Here is a 21,401-nt window from a genome sequence, read left to right as displayed (position 1 = left end):
TGAGGTGAGTAATGGTGTTGAACGTTTAATATACAGCAATTAATACAGGTTGAACCTCCCTTATCAGAACTCCTTTATCCGGAACCACCCCTCGTCCAGAACCATTCCCGGCCACCGGGTGGCGCATGCGTAGAACTCCGACATGAACAAATTGAAGTTCTTCCTCGCTGCCGACTCCCGCAATCGCTGGCCCAACCCCGCGATCCACCACCCCACCCCCCATGATCTCTCTGCCGCGCTCCCAGCCCCAAGGCAGCCAGCCCCGATATCCCCTCGGTCAGTACCTGTACCATCCAATTTAACGTGATCACCCCTAGTCCAGAAAAATCCCTTATCCGGCACAGGCCAGGTCCTGAGGGTTCCGGATAAACGAGATTCAACTGTACTGCAATCGTCAAAGTGATTTGATCAACAAAATGAGCTTTTCCACACTGTAACATACACTTTGCAAATATACTTTCATGTAAGCTGTTCCCAAGTTCTGTGATACAGCTAATCATCGCAGGATTGTAACACTGCACATTGGCATAATCACCAAGTCATTTCATTATCAGTTTTGGGCTGTCACAAAGCAGGATATTCATATTCATTATTTTAACTTCCAAACCTATGGTCAACTCTCTTTTCAGCTGTACTTCTGATTTGTTGTGTGCGTGAGAGATCTCAAGATAACAATCTTGAATGTATCAGCTGTGGCTCAGTGGGCAACACTCTCGCCTCTGGGTCAGAGGTTGTGGGTTCAAGTCCCATTCCAAGGACTGGAGCACATAAATCCAGTGCTGAGGGAGTGCCGCACTGTCGGAGGTGCTGTCTTTTGGATGAGACGTTAAACCGAGGCCCCGTCTGCTCTCTCAGGTGGACGTAAAAGATCCCATGGCACTATTTTGAAGAGCAGGGGAGTTATCCCCGGTGTCCTGGGCCAATATTTATCGCTCAATAAACACAACAAAAAACAGATTATCTGGTCATTGTCACATATGGCTGTGTGTGGGAGCTTGCTGTGAGCAACTGGCTGCTGCATTTCCCACATTACAACAGTGACTACACTCCAAAACGTATTTCATTGTCTGTAAAGAGCTTTGAGATGTCGGGTGGTCATGAAAGGCGCTATATAAATGCAAGTCTTTCTTTTCTTTTACGACCTCATAGTATATGGTCACCACCACCATTCCACTACCCATTGGAGAAACAATATACGATGCCTGCCTGCCACTGGAATATTCGACACTCAGACAGAAGAGAATGGAAGGCTTTGAATACAGCTTGCAAAGTAAAAACTCAGGGCTGGATTTTCAGCAGGGTTGCGACCGGGTTATCATCGCGATTTGACCCTCCGCGGCGAAAACCTGGTCGCGAAGCCCGGGCGGGATCCTTGGGGACCTGTTGGCGGCGGCGATGGGACGTACCGCCGGGGAGAGGTGTGCCGACGTGCAACGACACGAATTGCGTTCGCGTCAGACTTTCGTCTCTCTCCCGACCCAGAATAGCGACAGGGTCAAACCTATCGGTGCAGCCCTGCCAGCAGCGGTAAGTATGAAAACCTGCAAAAAAAGGTAAGTTAAGGTTTTGAGTTTTTAATTTAGTTGCAGCGATTACTTAGTTAAGGGTCTTATAAATGTTTTTGGGAATTTTTTTCCCCCCCTCCCAAGGTCTCTCTCGCCGTGCTCCTGGCCCAGACTAAAGTTGCCGAAACTCGCGTTTTTCACCGTGAATGCTTGTGGAGCGTCCCCTTACCGATGTGCCCGTAAAGACCGAAAGTTCGAGCCGCGAAAACGGTAAGTTTCACCTATCACTACCATTTTCTCCGACAAACCCCGAAAGTTGAAAATCCGTCCCACCGGGAATAGACCAATACATCTCCAGGGGTGCTGCTCAGACTGCTGGATGTGAAGGTTGAGGAGTGAGCGGGAATATGGGCACGAGGCAGAATGGGGAGCCAATAACTGGAGTCATGTCAGAGAACTGGAGACAAAGATACACGCAGTAAGGAGAGCCAAGGTGACCCAGACCCTCCTGTCAGGAATCATGAAAGAAATGACAGTAAACTGAGACAATGCAAATTGCACTCAATGCAATGGTCACCATGGACCAAACTGTCTCTTTCTCTTCAACACTTCATGGAAATAGTGAAACAAATCACAAATTGTAAAGTCACTCAACCAACATGAACGTTCAGACAAAAATTTAAACTGAATCAAAGCTGATACATAAGGCTACAAACTAATAGAAAAATATTCTAGAAATATACACTAACAAAGTTATTTCTAGCTTCTGCACCATGAACCTTCATTCAATACATTGTAATTATGTTCTAAACTGAATGCGCGTTATCAGATGAACTATAAACAGCACAAATTAAACGCAGTGTTCATCCTTGCGGCCCACGCGAGGGTCCATCGGTCAAAAAATAAAGTCGGATGAGATGGCCCCTTACAAAAATAGGAAACAATTCAATGACAAAAAAAATGACAGGATCTAAGGTGGTTTCCAATCAAGTGTGTGCCATCATGAAATTATTGTTGGCAGGTTTCTGGAAAAGGTCCACCAACTCTATTGGCGAGTTGCTAGCATTCATTTCGGCACAACCCACCCAAAGTCGCAGGCGTTTCAGTCCTTCCGAAACAAGGCGTGGAACCTGGTGTGATCACGATAACCAGGAACACAGCCTCAGGAACCAAGTCTTCTCTTATCCTACAGTCTTCCGAAGGAACCAAAACATTCTAAAACTGAATGCAAAAACTGAACCGGGTGTTTCATTTGTCCAACTTCAGGTTGTTCACAAAGTTCTTCACCTGGAAGGGAAGCGGATGAGAGAACACTTCAGTACATATCGAGATATATTTTAAGAACATGATCCGGAAATTCTACACAGTGGACTCTGCCAATGAGACGCAAGTAACAGCTACCCATGTTCTCGAGAGCTGTCGGCATCAATTATCACTCTGTGCATTTTTCCACCTCCGTAACATCGCCTGTCTCCGCCCCTGCCTCAGCTCATCCACTGCTCTCATCCTTGCCTTTGTTAACTCTAGACTTGACTACTCCAATGCACTCCTGGCTGGCCTCCTACATTCTACTCTACGTAAACTGGAGGTGATCCAAAACTCGGCTGCCCATGTCCTAACTCGCACCAAGTCCCGCTCACCCATCACCTCTGTGCTCGCCGACATACATTGGCTCCCAGTTAAGCAACGCCTCGATTTCAAAATTCTCATCCTTATTTTCAAATCTCTCCATGGCCTCGCCCCTCCCTATCTCTGTAATCTCCTCCAGCCCCACAACCTCCCCTCTCCCCACCCCAGCCACAAACCCGAGATGTCTGCGCTCCTCTAATTCTGCTCTCTCTCTCGAGCATCCGATTATAATCACTCCACCATCGGTTGCCGTGCCTTCTGTTGCCTGGGCCCTGAGCTCTGGAACTCCCTCCCTAAACCTCTCCACCTCGCTACCTCTCTTTCCTCCTTTAAGACGCTCCTTAAAACCCACCTCATTGACCAAGCTTTCACCTGCCCTAAATTGTACTAATGCGGCTTGGTGTAAATTTTTAAAATCTCAATAATACTCCTGTGAAGTGCCTTGGGACATTTCACTACGTTAAAGGCGCTATATAAATACAAACTGTTGTTGTAATACTTCTCTGCTACTGAATGCCCTGTCTGCTCTCTCAGGTGGATGTAAAAGATCCCAGGGCACTATTTCAAAATAGAGCAGGGGAGTTATCCCCGGTGTCCTGGGGCCAATATTTATCCTTCAACCAACAAAACAAAAAACAGATTATCTGGTCATTATCACATTGCTGTTTGTGGGAGCTTGCTGTGTGTAAATTGGCTGCTGCGTTTCCCACATTCCAACAGTGACTACACTCCAAAAGTACTTCATTGGCTGTAAAACGCTTTGAGACGTCCAGTGGTCGTGAAAGGCGCTATATAAATGCAAGGCTTTCTTTTCTTTTATGGGGCAACTCTATATGGAGGTCACGCACCATGGGAGTTTGGTGCAGGCGTTATCCTCCGCAAGCCGTTCGTTGACTTGATTTTCTTCCTCCAAGAGGCAAAGGGGGGCCAAATTGTGACAGATGCATGCAGTGTGACAACCTCCAGCCCATCTCATGTTGCCGTGCAGTATCCTTTGTATGTTGTCACACACAATCTGCATATTCAGGAATTGGAAGATGTTCCTGTCGGGAGCTGCCAAAGCAATGTGTGTGCACACCATCTATTGCAGCCTGGGCCTCGGGAATGGTAGCATCCCTGTAGAACTGAATGGTCTTATCTTGATGCCCCAGCTCTCAATGTAAAATGCATTAGTAACCCGATGAGCGTAATCCTATAATGCAGAGATGCCCGTGGCTGTTTCTGATTGAAATTACTGTGCTACAAAATTGGCCGTGTAATGTATTTGCTCCATGTGTTATTTGCTTAAGAATTCATAGCAACACATTGCTATTGAGAACTAGTTGGTTTATTAACAAAGCTTTAACAATCACACTACACATTACCAGTTTATCCACCAGGCTCACAACCACCTGCCTCATCGTGGATCCCCCGAACCCAACTGGCTGGGGTTTTATTGAGTTTTGTGAACATCATGTGACTGGCTAAGCCACTCCCAACAGCCTATGAGCATACTCACAGGTGCATACATTACAGGTGTGGCTGCCATTTGTATAGTCACAGACAGAGCAGAGTGAGCTGCAGTAACCTCGAGTAAAGTGTGCTCCTTCTAATACACACTCCAACATCCAGGTCCTCAGGGCACCGGTATATTCTTTGGAGGGAGGAATATTTGGTGCAGTGAGGCCAGTTCGTTAGATATATTCAAAAGGGAGTTAGATGTGACCCTTACAGCTAAAGGGATCAAGGGGTATGGAGAGAAAGCAGGAATGGGGTACTGAAGTTGCATGATCAGCCATGATCATATTGAATGGTGGTGCAGGCTCGAAGGGCCGAATGGCCTACTCCTGCACCTATTTTCTATGTTTCTTCCTCAAATGATGCCTCACTCTCCTTTCCTCAAACCCCTGTGCTCCTCCTCCTTCTCGATAGTGCCCAGAGGGACTGCTGTTCCTGCTTCTGTGCAGCCCTCACCAGTGGTTGGGCAGTCTCACATTGCGAGACGCGAGTCCAGGGCTGGGCAGGCTGGAATGCCCAAATTAATGCTCCACGCGCACAATGCTTCACTTACTCCTGATGCACGGTGAGTGCAACTCAAAGCTGCAGTAGCACTGGCCCTCGTTTACATTCTGTTGTGTATGTATAATGTATACACAGTTACATTAGACCACTGAATGTATCTTCACACTGTATACACTATACCTGTACCACCAGAGGGTGCTACTGGTGGAGACCTAAGGGTCACAACAGTTCAGGTACAATACCTTGCCTCGTGGAGTCATTACTAGAGTGCTTACAGATACAACAACTGGCGACGAGATTACGAATTTCCACACGCAAAATGGCTAACCTCAGCAACTTTCAACAACTCGCTGATGGGGAAGATTGGGATGCCTTTGTGGAAAGGCTCGAACACGTTTTCATTGCGAGCGACCTGGCAGGAGATGACCCGACCTCGCTGGCTGAAAAGCGCAGAGCTATCCTGCTCAGCAGTTGTGGGCCCACCGTCTACGGCCTTGTCAGGGACCTGCTAGCCCCAGCGAAGACGACAACCAAAACGTACGTGGAGCTCATAACAATGATACAGGAACAGCTCAAACCTAAAGAGAGTATCCTCACAGCCAGACACCGGTTCTATACACACCAGCGGCCCGAAGGCCAAGAAATCGCAAAATATGCTGCAGACCCAAGACGATTGGCTGCACCGTGTGATTTTGGCAACCACCTCACCGAAGCACTTTGTTATTGGAATCGGCCACGAGGGCCTCCTACACAGGCTGCCCTCTGCGGACACAACGGTCACCCTGCAGAAGGCAATTAACGTCAGTCAGGCATTCATGGCCTTGGCCTGCGATTCCAAGCGGATGACAAGTCACCCCCAGGACTCTAATCCGGCAAGTACAATGAACCGACTAGCGCCTTTTAGAGGCAAGGCTGCTACCCCGAGTCTCGCAACCCTGAGTCCGCCACATGGGGCCAACCGACCAGCCCCATGCTATGGAGGAAATCACAGGGCCCACCAGTGCAGATACAGAGACAACACTTGTAAAGGCTGTAACACTAAAGGCCATCTCCAGCGAATGTGTAGAAGAAATTTTATTCACCGAGTCGCTGAAGAGTTGCCGATCACCCGGCTCCAGCGCTGATGAAGATGAAGAGAAAGTCCAGGAGGTAGCTCAGCCCCAGGAAGAGGTGAACGGAGTGTTTACCTGCTCCACCGAGAGCTCCCCGTTGAAGGTAGAAGTTGAAATCAACGGTGTTCCAGTCTCAATGGAGGTCGACACAGGGGCGAGCCAATCGCTGATGAACCAGGCGGCCTTTGAGAAACTCTGGGACAATCCCGCCGAACGACCTAAAATGCTCCCGATCCAGGCGAAGCTGCTCACCTACACAAACGACACCATCCCAGTCGCTGGCAGCGTGGATGTCCAGGTGTCCCACGGCGGCGCCATGCACAAGTTACCTTTGTGGATCGTTGCTGGGGATGGTCCAACGCTGCTGGGAAGAAGTTGGATGAAGCAAATCCAAATCTGTTGGAGCTGGGAAAGCCTCCAGGCCCCAACGATCGACGTCCTATGCGGCCCCAAATTTGGATCCATCGCAGCGCCTGAAGATCCCACCGTCCGACTCGACTGCGCGGCGACGACACAGACCGCACTACCCAACGGCGAGATGGTCCAACCCGAATGGACAGACCTCACCTTCCGGGCCGTGGCAGGACGCAGAAGGAAGAAGATTGGCGCAGAAGGTAAATCCCCGGCTTCCGTGGCAGAACCTGGGGAGAGAAGGATCACCGCAGCCTACCTCGTGGAGAGAGAGAAGATGGCGCCCGCACCACGAGGTGAAGCACCTGAAATCAAGATGGCCGCGACAAGACCACGAGGGGCGGCGTTGAGGGAGCAACATGTGATGCCGAGCAGCGAACCGGATTGGGGTAAAGATTGCAAGGCACTCTTAAAGGAGACCGGCAACCCAGCACAATTAAAGGGACAGTTCCACTCTTTGTACAGTGATGCCAGTGACACACATGTAAAAGATGTAATTAATAAATGCAAGTATCTAAATGTAACATTGTACAGCAAAGCCGATAGTACACAGGGAAAAGATGTAATTGACAAATGCGAATTTGTAAAGCCAACTAACAATGTCGAGTTGGGTGATTGCGGTCGGAGCCAATGTATCATGAATGTAAATGATGAAATGATGTGTGATGCCAGGTTCTACATGTATGCCGACAATACTAAGGGCAACCGCCCGGTCGGAAGCACCCGGGTCCAGCGGGCTACCCCATCATGTAGCCTGCACCTCCGGGACCAATGCGATGCCCCAGGGAGCGTGGCCACACACAGAGGGAGCATAGCCACTGCAGGGCCAGCGATCAGCGGATGGCACAGGCACCACTACTGGCACCCTGCCCGAGGTTGGCCCTACCTCTCTGGCCACCAGTGCCAGCACAGGGAGCAAGAGACCAGCACCCTCCAGCCCTCCCGACGGGACTTGGGATGACCAGGCTCCCACTACCGCTGAAGGAGACCCTGCAGCCCTCAAAGGAGGACAGGGAGGCCACACATTCCTGTGGCTCTGCCCACCACTAGACAACGGCAAAGGCCCTGAGACTCAGCCAGGTGAGCGATCCGAGCCCACCCAGCTGGCAGGGGGCACAGCGCCGCCATCAGACAACCTGGACACAGTCCGGTTACTCTAGAACTAGCGTCTTCACCCACCTGCACCGACACCCCAGGGGCAAGTCTGTGATACCACGTATGTACCTTACCTGTAATATGTACTCGTTCCACCACTGCTGAACCCAAACTAATCCTATTTTTTATTCTCTGTACATGTATGCACATGCAGATGTTGAGCCACACACATGATCTATGTATGGGGGGGCGGGGCAATGGATGTATGTAGCCATGGACACATGGATCACACCCAGAACCCATACAACTCTCACTACAACCTCCAAACGTCCACTGCTGACCATTTCCCAATGTCGTGGCAATAAGGACTTGGGGTCCACAAGGAGAGAGCCATTCCCAAGCACCAAGGTGCAAGGGCTTTGGGCACTCAAGTCTAGGGCCAGAGCACACAGTGCAAAAGCCAATGGCACAAGACTTAGGGGGGAGTGATGTTGTGTATGTATAATGTATGTTCAGTTACATTTGACTACTGGATGTATTTTCCCACTGTATACACTATGCCTGTACCACCAGAGGGTGCTACTGGTGGAGATCTAGGGGTCACCTGTACACGACAGGTAACCAGGTATAAAAGGGAGCTCACCTTATTGTACCCTCACTCAGGAGCTGCAATAAATGGACTAAGGTCACAACAGTTCAGGTACAATACCTTACCTCGTGGAGTCATTACTAGAGTGCTTACAGACACAACACATACATTAACCCAAATAGGCAAAATTACATCGGATATACGGCCCAGAAACAGGCCAATAGGCCCAACCAGTCCGTGCCGGTTTTTATGCTCCACTCGAGCCTCCTCCCGTCTTTCCCCATCTCACTCTATCAGCATAACCCTCTATTCCCTTCTCCCCCATATGCTTGTCAGCCTCCCCTTAAATGCATCGATACTATTCACTTCAACCTCTCCCTGTGGCAGCGAGTTCCACATTCTCACCGCTCTCTGGGTAAAGAAGTTTCTCCTGAATTCACTATTGGATTTCTTGGTAACTATCTTATATTGATGGCCTCTAGTTATGCTCTTCCCCACAAGTGGAAACACTCTCTCTGTATCCACTCTATCAAAACCTTTCAGAATTTGAAAGACCTCTATTAGGTCACCTCTCAGCCTTCTTTTCTCAAAAGAAAAAAGACCCAGCCTGTTCATCCTTTCCTGATTTATACACGCTCGCATTTCTGGTGTCATCCTTGTAAATCTTCTCTGCACCCTCTCCAGTGCCTCTATATCCTTTTTATAATATGGCGACCAGAACTGTATGCAGTGCTCCAAGTGTGGTCTAACCAAGATTCGATACAGGTTTAGCATAACTTCCCGACTTTGCAAGTCAAAAGTCACAAGCGGAGCTTACACTCAGTTTCTGTCGCACTTCTGGCCAAATCAGAGCAGCAGAGTGAGAGCAGCTCCGAGGAAAATCCCATTCTAGGCTTTGAATAAACACAACTGAACGAAATGTGTCTGTCCCAGCGGTGATATCAATCACCTGACAATAAAAGTTAAAATGACTTCCAATGAGCTTAAATCAACTCCTTACATGTCGTGTGTTGTGTCCACAAAACTAAGATCGTTTTCCACCATACCTGTACAATGTGTCGTACATGAAGTGCTGTATGGCCGTGGCAGTCATTATTTTGGTGATACATTATCATAGGAACAACGAGGAGAGGCAATATTGTCTAACGGGTACAATTCTAAAGGGGTGCAGGAACAGAGAGACCTGGGGGTACATGAGCACAAATTGTTGAAGGTGGTAGGGCAGGTTGAGAAAGCGGTTTGAAAAAGCTTACTGGATACTGGGCTTCATAAATAGTTATGATGAACCTGTATAAAACACCGGTTCGGCTCCAACTGGAGTACTGTGTCCAATTCTGGGCACCACACTTTAGGAAGGATGTGAAGGCCTTAGAGGGTGTAGAAAAGATTTACGAGAATGGTTCCCGGGGTGAGGGACTTCAGTGACATGGATAGACTGGAGAAGCTGGAGTTGTTCTCCTTGGAGCAGAGAAGGTCGAGAGGAGATTTGATCGAGGTGTTCAAAACCATGAGGGGTCTGGACAGAGTAGAGAGAGAGAAACTGTTCCCATTGGTGGAAGGGTCGGGAACCAGAGGACACAGATTTAAGGCGATTGGCAGAAGAACCAAAGGCGACACGAGGGAAAACGTTTTTACGCAGCGAGTGGTTAGGATCTGGAATGCGCTGCCTGAGAGGGTGGGGGAGACAGACTCAATTGCGGCTTTCAAAAGGGAGTTGGATAAGTTCCTGAAGGGAAATAATTGCAGGGCTCCGGGGAAAGGGCGGGGGAGGGGGACTGGCTGAGGTGCTCCTGCAGAGAGTCGGCACGGGCTCGATGGGCCGAATGGCCTCCTGTGCTGTAACCGTCCTGTGATTCTAGATTAAATATTATATCAGTGATGTGGCACTAAATAGAATAAAAGAAAGGTGCACAAAGATATGTACAGAGAAAGAACGGCACTGTACCTGTTCGAAAAGATTTTCTTGTCTTGATTTATCATCTTCAAACTCTTCATTGACGTCCAACACCAATACTGGAATGGTCTTCAGATGTTCAAAGTGGAGTCTGTTGAAAATGAGGAAAAGGGAGTTAAATTTACACCAAAAAACATGATCTTTTCTCCAAAAGTTATTTTATATTTTCTTGCCTGCCACTCGTCCTATTCTTTCCAAGTTGCACATGGCCCACTGACCCAAGAAGCTTATTCCCAGGCATCAGTCAATGGCACTTGACTAGAGCACAGAAGACACAAAGCTATCCTGGGGGGCGAGAGTCCAACAATGTTCTTCCTCCGCTCCCCGCCGCAGGGAGATGCCCGGTCTACATTTGTGCTTCCATCCAATAGCACGGCTAACATTAAAATCTAAAAAATGTGGCTGAACAAGACTGGAACCTTCCTTCACCGCAGCGGTTCGAGGCGGCTTGCCCCGAGGGCAATTAGGGATGGGCAAAAAATGCCAGCCTTGCCAGCCACGCCCACATCCCTGAACGAATAAAAATAAGTTGAGTTGTACCAGCATGTGAAAAAGCAGAGTTGAGCCTTAGTACATTGTGCTATCGGAAAAGGTTTGAGAAACATAGAAACATAGAAAATAGGTGCAGGAGTAGGCCATTCGGCCCTTCGAGCCTGCACCGCCATTCAATGAGTTCATGGCTGAACATGCAACTTCAGTACCCCATTCCTGCTTTCTCGCCATATCCCTTGATCCCCCTAGTAGTAAGGACTTCATCTAACTCCTATTTAGTTAATTGGCCTCAACAACTTTCTGTGGTAGAGAATTCCACAGGTTCACCACTCTCTGGGTGAAGAAATTCCTCCTCATCTCGGTCCTAAATGGCTTCCCCCTTATCCTTAGATTGTGTCCCCTGGTTCTGGACTTCCCCAACATTGGGAACATTCTTCCTGCATCTAACCTGTCTAACCCCGTCAGAATTTTAAACGTTTCTATGAGGTCCCCTCTCATTCTTCTGAACTCCAGTGAATACAAGCCCAGTTGATCCAGTCTTTCTTGTTAGGTCAGTCCCGCCATCCCGGGAATCAGTCTGGTGAACCTTCGCTGCACTCCCTCAATAGCAAGAATGTTCTTCCTCAGGTTAGGAGACCAAAACTGTACACAATACTCCAGGTGTGGCCTCACCAATGCCCTGTACAACTGTAGCAACACCTCCCTGCCCCTGTACTCAAATCCCCTCGCTATGAAGGCCAACATGCCATTTGCTTTCTTAACCGCCTGCTGTACCTGCATGCCAACCTTCAATGACAGAAATGGGAAATATCGAAGCTCACAGTCATTTTAGGGAACAGAATATCTGGCTACAAAATTGCAATCTTCATGGAAAGGACTTAAAATGGACAAAATACTTGAAAATTAAAAGCTAAATACTGTGGATGCTGGAAATCTGAAATCTGCTGAGTATTTCCAGCATTTTCTGCTTTTAATTCAGAAACCCCTTATTTTTACTGATGTGTAGTTATGCACCACGCCTCCCACCCAGGACCTCAGGGCTACAGGTCCTTTGGGAATCAGTCTGAAGTGAGCTGCCCAGACGCACCAAGTACTTGTAAACTTGATTCTGCACTTGAATTATTTTTTTAAAAAGGCAAACAAATTAGCAATCTCAAATCCTCAATATTATATTTAGGCCCAAGAAAATGTACTGATATTTGTCAATATCTCTTAATCCGCTTCCTCAAGTTATGAAGCTGGTATTGAATTTGCCATTCCCTTGTTTGATGCCACTGTAGAGGTAGAATATACATAAACAACAACAACTTGCATTTATATAGCGCCTTTAATGTGGGGAAATGTCACAAGGCGCTTTATAGCAGTATTATGAGTTAACAAATTTGACACCGAGTCACATAAATAGAAATTAGGATAGGTTGGTCAAAGAGGTAGGTTTTAAGGAGCGTCTTGAAGGAAGAAAGAGGGGTAGAGAGGTGGAGAGGTTTAGGGAGGGAGTTCCGGAGCTTGGGGCCCAGGCAGCTGAAGTCACGGTCACCAATGGTGGAGCGATTATAATCAGGGATGTTCAGGAGGGCAGAATTAGAGGAGCGCAGATATCTCGGGGTGTTGTGGGGCTGGAGGAGATTAGAAACATAGAAACATAGAAACATGGGGCCCAAGTTTCAGGACGCGCCTAAAACGGCGCAGCCCGGACCTGGACGCCCGTTTTTCGCGCCAGAAAGTGCGCCTAAAAAAAACGTCCCTATTCTGTGGCTCCCTGCAGGTCTTCTACAGCCGGGCACAGAGCAGCACGAGCTGTAGGAGGCGGAGCCAGGTCCCTGCGCTGAAAACAGTGCTGGGACCTCTGCACATGCGCGCTACAGTGGCCGCGCATGTGCAGTAGCTCCAGGTGCCCAAAACTGTGTGGGAGGGGCCTGAAGCACGCAGCCCCTAGCCCTGGCCTAATGGCCTCACTGGGGCTGCAAGAATAAGGCTCCTCCCACGCCCAGCTCCTGCTTCCGCCCGACCTGACTCGACTCCCGCTCCTCTCCCCCCCCCACCCACCTACCCCCACCCCCCTGCGACCCGACCTCCGCGACTCTCTCCCCCCCATCACCCCCCCCGCACCTCCGCGACTCCCCTCCCCCCGGTCCTCTGCGGCACTCTCCCTCCCCCCCCCCCAGGACTCCGCGACTCTCTCTCACCCACCCCCTCTCTCACCACCTCCCCCCCCGTAACTCTCTCTCACCCCCCCCCCCCACAACTCTCTCTCACTGCACCCGCCCCCCCCCCCACAACTCTCTCTCACTGAACCCCCCCCCCTCCCCACAACTCTCTCTCACTGCACCCGCCCCCCCCCCACAACTCTCTCTCACTGAACCCCCCCCCTCCCCACAACTCTCTCTCACTGCACCCGCCCCCCCCCCCACAACTCTCTCTCACTGCACCCGCCCGCCCCCCCCACAACTCTCTCTCACTGCACCCGCCCCCCCCCCCACAACTCTCTCTCACTGCACCCGCACCCCCCCCCCCCCCCCCGAAACCCGACGACACCTACCTGCAAATCTAGCCCGAGAGCTTGGGCCCGGCCGTACAGCCTCCTTCTCTCCCCCCACCTCTCTCTCCTTCCCCCGCCTCTCTCTCCTTCCCTCTCTCCCTCCCTCCCTACATCTTCTCTCCTTCCCTCCCTCCCTTCATCCTCTCCCCTTCCCTCCCTCCCTCCATCCTCTCTTCTTCTCCCCTTCTCCCCCTCTCCCCCCTCCCCCACCCCTCGCTGTCAGAAACACAGACACTGACAGGCAGAGAATGAGAGACACACACAGACAGACAGACAGACAGAGAGATAGAGACACTGACAGAGACACACTGGGGGGGGGCATCCCAGCATGCTGTTGGAGGACTCCCAGTGCTGCAGTCGGTAAGTAGAAAATGTTTTACTTATTGATTTTTTTTTTAATGTTTTTATTTTTTATTAATTTTTTTTGATTGATTTATTGGTTGATTTATTGATGTATTTATCATTTATTATTGATGATAGCTCTTTATTTGTCAAACTGAAGTGTTTAATGTTTGTAAACTTCCCTTTAAACCCCCCCCCCCCTCACCATTCCCTACGACTAATTAGAAAATCAGGCGCAGGTTACAAAAGTGTAGACAAGGTTTTTTCGAATGTACAAAAATCTTCACTTACTCCATTCTAAGTTAGTTTGGAGTAAGTTTTCACTGCCTAAACTTTGAAAACAGGCGTAAGTGGCTGGACACGCCCCCTTTTGAAAAAAAAATTCTGTTCCAAAGTGAAACTGTTCGAACTGACTAAAACTGGAGCAAACTAAATGCCGAGAATTTGAATTTCGAAGATACTCCGTTCTACACCAGTTGCTCCAAAAAAACTCGAGCCTGCACCGCCATTCAATGAGTTCATGGCTGAACATGCAACTTCAGTACCCCATTCCTGCTTTCTCACCATACCCCTTGATCCCCCTAGTAGTAAGGACTACATCTAACTCCTTTTTGAATATATTTAGTGAATTGGCCTCAACAACTTTCTGTGGTAGAGAATTCCACAGGTTCACCACTCTCTGGGTGAAGAAGTTTCTCCTCATCTCGGTCCTAAATGGCATACCCCTTATCCTTAGACTGTGACCCCTGGTTCTGGACTTCCCCAACATTGGAAACATTCTTCCTGCATCTAACCTGTCTAAACCCGTCAGAATTTTAAACGTTTCTATGAGATCCCCTCTCATTCTTCTGAACTCCAGTGAATACAAGTCCAGTTGATCCAGTCTTTCTTGATATGTCAGTCCCGCCATCCCGGGAATCAGTCTGGTGAACCTTCGCTGCACTCCCTCAATAGCAAGAATGTCCTTCCTCAAGTTAGGAGACCAAAACTGTACACAATACTCCAGGTGTGGCCTCACCAAGGCCCTGTACAACTGTAGTAACACCTCCCTGCCCCTGTACTCAAATTCCCTCGCTATGAAGACCAGCATGCCATTTGCTTTCTTAACCGCCTGCTGTACCTGCATGCCAACCTTCAATGACTGATGTACCATGACACCCAGGTCTCGTTGCACCTCCCCTTTTCCTAATCTGTCACCATTCAGATAATAATCTGTCTCTCTATTTTTACCACCAACGTGGATAACCTCACATTTATCCACATTATACTTCATCTGCCATGCATTTGCCCACTCACCTAACCTATCCAAGTCACTCTGCAGCCTCTTAGCATCCTCCTCGCAGCTCACACTGCCACCCAACTTAGTGTCATCCGCAAATTTGGAGATACTACATTTAATCCCCTCGTCTAAATCATTAATGTACAATGTAAACAGCTGCGGCCCCAGCACAGAACCTTGCGGTATCCCACTAGTCACTGCCTGCCATTCTGAAAAGTACCCATTTACTCCTACTCTTTGCTTCCTGTCTGACAACCAGTTCTCAATCCATGTCAGCACACTACCCCCAATCCCATGTGCTTTAACGTTGCACATTAATCTCTTGTGTAGGACCTTGTCAAAAGTCTTCTGAAAGTCCAAATACACCACATCAACTGGCTCTCCCTTGTCCACTCTACTGGAAACATCCTCAAAAGATTGCAGAAGATTTGTCAAGCATGATTTCTATTTCACAAATCCATGCTGACTTGGATCTATCATGTCACCTCTTTCCAAATGCGCTGCTATGACATCCTTAATAATTGATTCCATCATTTTACCCACTACCGATGTCAGGCTGACCGGTCTATAATTCCCTGTTTTCTCTCTCCCTCCTTTTTTAAAAAGTGGGGTTACATTGGCTACCCTCCACTCCATAGGAACTGATCCAGTGTCTATGGAATGTTGGAAAATGACTGTCAATGCATCCGCTATTTCCAAGGCCACCTCCTTAAGTACTCTGGGATGCAGTCCATCAGACCCTGGGGATTTATCGGCCTTCAATCCCATCAATTTCCCCAACACAATTTCCTGACTAATAAGGATTTTCCTCAGTTCCTCCTTCTTACTAGACCCTCTGACCCCTTTTATATCCGGAAGGTTGTTTGTGTCCTCCTTAGTGAATACCGAACCAAAGTACTTGTTCAATTGGTCTACCATTTCTTTGTTCCCCGTTATGACTTCCCCTGATTCTGACTGCAGGGGACCTATGTTTGTCTTTACTAACCTTTTTCTCTTTACATATCTATAGAAGCTTTTGCAGTCCGTCTTAATATTCCCTGCAAGCTTCCTCTCGTACTCCATTTTCCCTGCCCTAATCAAACCCTTTGTCCTCCTCTGCTGAGTTCTAAATTTCTCCCAGTCCCCGGGTTCGCTGCTATTTCCGGCCAATTTGTATGCCACTTCCTTGGCTTTAATACTATCCCTGATTTCCCTTGATAGCCACGGTTGAGCCACCTTCCCTTTTTTATTTTTACGCCAGACAGCGATGTACAATTGTTCTAGTTCATCCATGCGGTCTCTAAATGTCTGCCATTGCCCATCCACTGTCAACCCCTTAAGTATCATTCGCCAATCCATCCCAGCCAATTCGCGCCTCATACCTTCAAAGTTACCTTTCTTTAAGTTCTGGACCATGGTCTCAGAATTAACTGTTTCATTCTCCATCCTAATGTAGAATTCTACCATATTATGGTCACTCTTCCCCAAGGGGCCTCGCACAACGAGATTGCTAATTAATCCTCTCTCATTACACAACACCCAGTCTAAGATGGCCTCCCCCCTAGTTGGTTCCTCGACATACTGGTCCAGAAAACCATCCCTTATGCACTCCAGAAAATCCTCCTCCATCGTATTGCTTCCAGTTTGGTTAGCCCAATCTTTATGCATATTAAAGTCACCCATGATAACTGCTGCACCTTTATTGCATGCACTCCTAATTTCCTGTTTGATGCCCTCCCCAACATCACTACTACTGTTTGGAGGTCTGTACACAAATCCCACTACAGAGATAGGGAGGGGCGAGGCCATGGAGGGATTTGAAAACAAGGATGAGAGGTTTGAAATCGAGGCGTTGCTTAACCGTAGGTCAGCGAGCACAAGGGGTGATGGGTGAGCGGGACTTGGTGTGATTTAGGACATGGGCAGCGAGCACAGGGGGTGATGGGTGAGCGGGACTTGGTGCGAGTTAGGACACGGGGCAGCGAGCACAGGGGGTGATGGGTGAGCGGGACTTGGTGTGAGTTAGGACACGGGGCAGCCGAGTTTTGGAAGCTGCTCATCGTTAAACTCAGCAGTACCTTCATACAGGTTTTTCAAGCTTGGGGGTTAAATTAGCTAACCCCTGAAAATGGGCATGAGGATGGCGGTACACGATTGACCAGCACCCATTCCTTGCTTTGCAGGCAGGATGGTAAATTCACGCAGTCTGCTTTTTTAATTGATTGCTGCGTGAAGGAGCAGGGGAGTGGGATTAATTGGGTAGCTCGACCAAACATCTGCCCCAGGGCTATGGGCCGAATGTCCTCCTCCTGTGCTGTACCATTCTCGGGTTCCCCCTTTTACAGAGGCCCGGGCATTAAGTCATCTTTCTGCACCTCAGTTGTGGAATGGCGCCTGATGAGGGGTAAAGGAGAAAAAATAGCGAAAGGGATAGCTAGAATCAGCAAAAGTCTCAGGAAAAAAATCACCCCATTAAACAGCCGACACTGGAACGGACGGCTAGATTTTCGGTTTTCGGCGAAAATGGCAGTTTTATGCCAGAATTACCGTTTTCGCTGCAGTACCGTTTTTAGGCCTAACTTTCGGCCTTTACGTCTGCGGTAACGGCGGTGTTGCACGAGGATTCGCAGTGCAAACCGCGAGTTTCGGCAACTTTAGTCCAGGGCCGATAGCGCTGCGAGAGAGGCCTTGGGAGAGGAGGGAAAACAACAACAAAAATTGCTAAATACATTCACAAAACATTCACAGAACCCTTACTTACTAAACCGCTGAAAAATAATTTAAAAATAAAAACTTTAACTTACCTTTTTGCCGGTCTTCATCCCTACCACTGCTGGCAGGGTTGCACCGACGGGTTTGACCTGTCTGTATTCTGGGCGTGGCGTACGGGTCGGGAGAGACGAAAGTAGGACGCAAACACAATCTGCGTGATTGCACATTGGCGCGCCTCTCCCTGGCAATACGTGGAAGCGTCGCTGCAAACAGGTACCTGGGGCTCCCGCCAACCGGGTTTTCACTGCGGGGGGGTCAAATCGCGGCAAAAGTCTGGTCGCAAAGTCGCCGAAAATCCAGCCCAATGAAATTCAAGCCCAAAGAACTGAAGAATTAGAAGCACCATGTATTGTAGCCGAGTGGTTATGTTACTGGACTAATGATCCCGAGACATGAGTTCAAATCCCACCAAGGCAGCTGGGGAATTTAAATTCAGTTAATTAAATAAATTTATTAATAATAATAACAACTTTTATTTATATAGCACCTTTAATGTAGTGAAATGTCCCAAGGCACTTCACAGCAGTGTTACATGACAACACAGATAAATTTGACACCGAGCACAAAAGAAGGAATTAAGGCAAATTTGGAATTAAAAAGCTCATATCAGTAATGGGCACCATGAAACTACCGGATTGTCATAAAAACCCATCTGGTTCACTAATGTCCTTAAGGGAAGGAAATCTGCTGCCCTTACCCGGTCTGGCCGATATGTGACTCCAGACCCACAGCAATGTGATTGACTCTTAACTGCCCTCTGACATAGCCCAGCGAGACACTCAGTTATACCAAACCGCTATGACAAGGACTGCAGTGGTTCAAGGCAGGGTCTCTCACTATCGGGACGGGCAATAAACAAACGCTGGTCGTGCCAGCGACGCCCACATCCCAGAAGCAAATAAATTTAAGAAAACTTACTCTGTGGAGTGCTTCACAAGCCAGTTTTCATGTCGAGAATGCAGCTGTTTCAGGTAGTCGAGCTGAACTTCCTTTTCTTCATCTCTACCTCTTCGTTGAAGTCTTTCTAAACATTTCTGTGGGGAAAAAAATAACAGCTCTCACAAAACCTTTTAGAGGCAGATCACACTTCAACCATTGCATTTATGTGTCAGCTGTGGCTCAGTGGGCAGCACTCTCACCTCTGAGTCAGAAGGTTGTGGGTTCAAGTCCCATACCAGGGGATCTAGGCTGACACTCCCAATGCAGTGTTGGGGGAGCGCTGCACTGTCGGAGGGGCTAAACTGAGGCCCCGCCTGCTCTCTCAGGTGGATGTAAAAGATCCCATGGCACTATTTCGAAGAAGAGCAGGGGAGTTAACCCCGGTGTCCTGGCCAATATTTAGCCCTCAATCAACATCACTAAATTATCTGGTCACAATCACATTGCTGTTTGTGGGAGCTTGCTGTGTGCAAAATGGCTGCTGTGTTTCCTACATTACAACAGTGACTACACTCCAAAAGTACTTCATTGGCTGTAAAATGCTTTGAGACATCTGGTTGCCCTGAACGGCGCATTAGAAATGTAAGTCTTTCTTAAACCCATCACTGATCCAAGTTAGAGGCAGTAATAATTTCCTCTGGGAAAAGTTTACATCACTTTAAAAGAGACTATATTTTACAAAAAAGTATTTCAGGAAAAATCTCCCATCGTAGATATGGGCAAATATGATCAGAACCCAAGTCAACACGATAAAATGCCATTTGTTCCCATTGTATTCCAGCTCTCCTGCCTGGCCTTGCATCCACCTGTATTGAATGCCCTAAAGTCTGTATTTCTATTACTTTCTAGCTGATTAATCCAGGCACTTACCACCCAAAGAAGTTTTCTTTTTTTAAATTTGTTGACAGGATGTGGGCGTCGCTGGCAAGGCCGGCATTTATTGCCCATCCCTAATTGTCCCTGAACAACTGGGCCATTTCAGAGGGCAAGAGTCAAGCACCTTGCTGTGGGTCTGGAGTCACATGTCGGCCAGACCGGGTAAGGACGGAAGATTTCCTTCTCGAATGGATTTTAATGGACCAGATAGGTTATTACGACCATCCGGTAGTTTTATGGTCAACATTACTGGTACTAACTCTTCACTGCAGATTTATTTAACTGAATTTAAATTCCCCAGCTGCCACGGTGGGATTTGAACTCGTGTCCCCGGATTACCAGTCCAGTTACATACTCACTACTCAGCCATAAAGCTGTTCTTGGGATGGGTGCAATATTGGCAAAACTGTATTGGTTGCCCACCTCTATAACTGAATGGACCACTGTAACAAAGGTGGTAACAGTCAACCATGAAGTGTGCCACATTTGGGCCAGACCAAGGGTGGGTGACCTGTCCAGAAGGACATCATTGAATCAGTTTGGTTCTTACAACAATCCAGCAGTTTTCAATGCCATTTTTTTTCTGGTGCCAGCTGTAATGCTCTGTGGGTTCTTTGCTTAAAAATTCATAGCAACACATTGTTAAACCTTTGCTATTCAGAACTAGTTGGTTTATTAACAATCACACTACACATTACCAGTTCGTCCACCAGGCTCACAATTGCATACCTCATCGTGGATGACCTAGGCCCAACTGGCTGGGGTTTTATTGAGTCTTGTGAACATCATGTGACGGGCTAAGCCACTCACAATGCAACAGCTCTACAAACCTGTGAGCATACTCGCAGGTACATACATTACACCAGCCGACAGATTAGCAAATTTATTGAATTTAATTTCACAATTTTCCATGTGTGGGACTTGAACTCCTAACTTCTGGCTGCTCGTCCAATAATAGATCTGTTATACATAACCTGGCGTGAAGATGTTCCTTCTGATGCCAGCATCTCAAGGCCGGTATAGAGTTGTGCGCATGCTTATGCAATTAGCACAGCCCTAAGTGGAGGAAGAGCATCCGGGAGGGCGCTGAGCACCTCGAGTCTCGTCGTTGAGAGCATGCAGAAACCAAGCGCAGGCAGCGGAAGGAGCGTGCGGCAAACCAGTCCCACCCTCCCCTTCCCTCAACCACTGTCTGTCCCACCTGTGACAGAGACTGTAATTTCCGTATTGGACTGTTCAGTCACCTGAGAACTCACTTTGAGTGGAAGCAAGTCTTCCTCGATTTCGAGGGACTGCCTATGATGATGATGAACACAGCCCCACTTTCCCTCACTACCAGGTTTGATACCACACTGGATCGGTCACTGGAGAGCTCACAATTTATTTGCTCTGGAGTCAGATTACACCCCACTTTTGTATAACCAGTGACCGTTTGATGCAACGTTCAGGTTTTACATTATCGCAGCCAGTTAATGTTGAATATACTTCCATGAGTCATCCTGTGAGGATTGTTTCTCTGAGCTGTATTAGTATAGTATTAGGCAGTCCCTCGTATCGAGGATGACTTGCTTCCACACCAAAAAGGGATGAGTTCACAGGTGTTTCAATGAGGGACCTGACAATCTAAGTCCTGAACTACATATGCTAGGGTGGAAGATGCCTGTGCGTGGATTCTTTAACGTGGGGTGGCCGTTGCACACCAGCCACCACACGGGCTTGACAGAGCGAGGTCTTGGTCCAGTGGCAAGGATTAACCAGGACGACTGGAGACCAAGCTGTCGAGCTGTAGAGATTGATGCTTAACCCTACCTTGAACTGTATCCCACTTACACTTGGAAGCATCTTTGTTGTTCTTCTCTACCACGCTGTTGTTTACAAATTCCTCTT

The 21,401-nt window shown here is 48.2% G+C and overlaps 1 protein-coding gene across 1 annotated transcript in view; it reads right to left on the bottom strand.

Moving 5' to 3' along the window:
- Positions 1-266: 266 nt before the first annotated feature.
- LOC139234799 (deoxycytidine kinase 2-like) overlaps positions 267-21,401 on the bottom strand; it is a 54,056-nt gene continuing 32,921 nt past the window's right edge. The window contains exons 5-7 of the mRNA XM_070865489.1: positions 18,618-18,733; positions 10,288-10,387; positions 267-2,792 (exon numbers count right to left, since the gene is read on the bottom strand). Of these exons, the coding sequence (XP_070721590.1) occupies positions 2,754-2,792; positions 10,288-10,387; positions 18,618-18,733 (255 nt within the window). The 3' untranslated portion in view covers positions 267-2,753. The remainder of the gene's footprint in view (positions 2,793-10,287; positions 10,388-18,617; positions 18,734-21,401) is intronic.

Source organism: Pristiophorus japonicus, chromosome 22, assembly GCF_044704955.1.
Source record: "Pristiophorus japonicus isolate sPriJap1 chromosome 22, sPriJap1.hap1, whole genome shotgun sequence".
Lineage (NCBI taxonomy): Eukaryota > Metazoa > Chordata > Chondrichthyes > Pristiophoridae > Pristiophorus > Pristiophorus japonicus.
The sequence above is the reverse complement of the archived record's forward strand: the minus strand, read 5'-3'. Positions and strand labels throughout refer to the sequence as shown.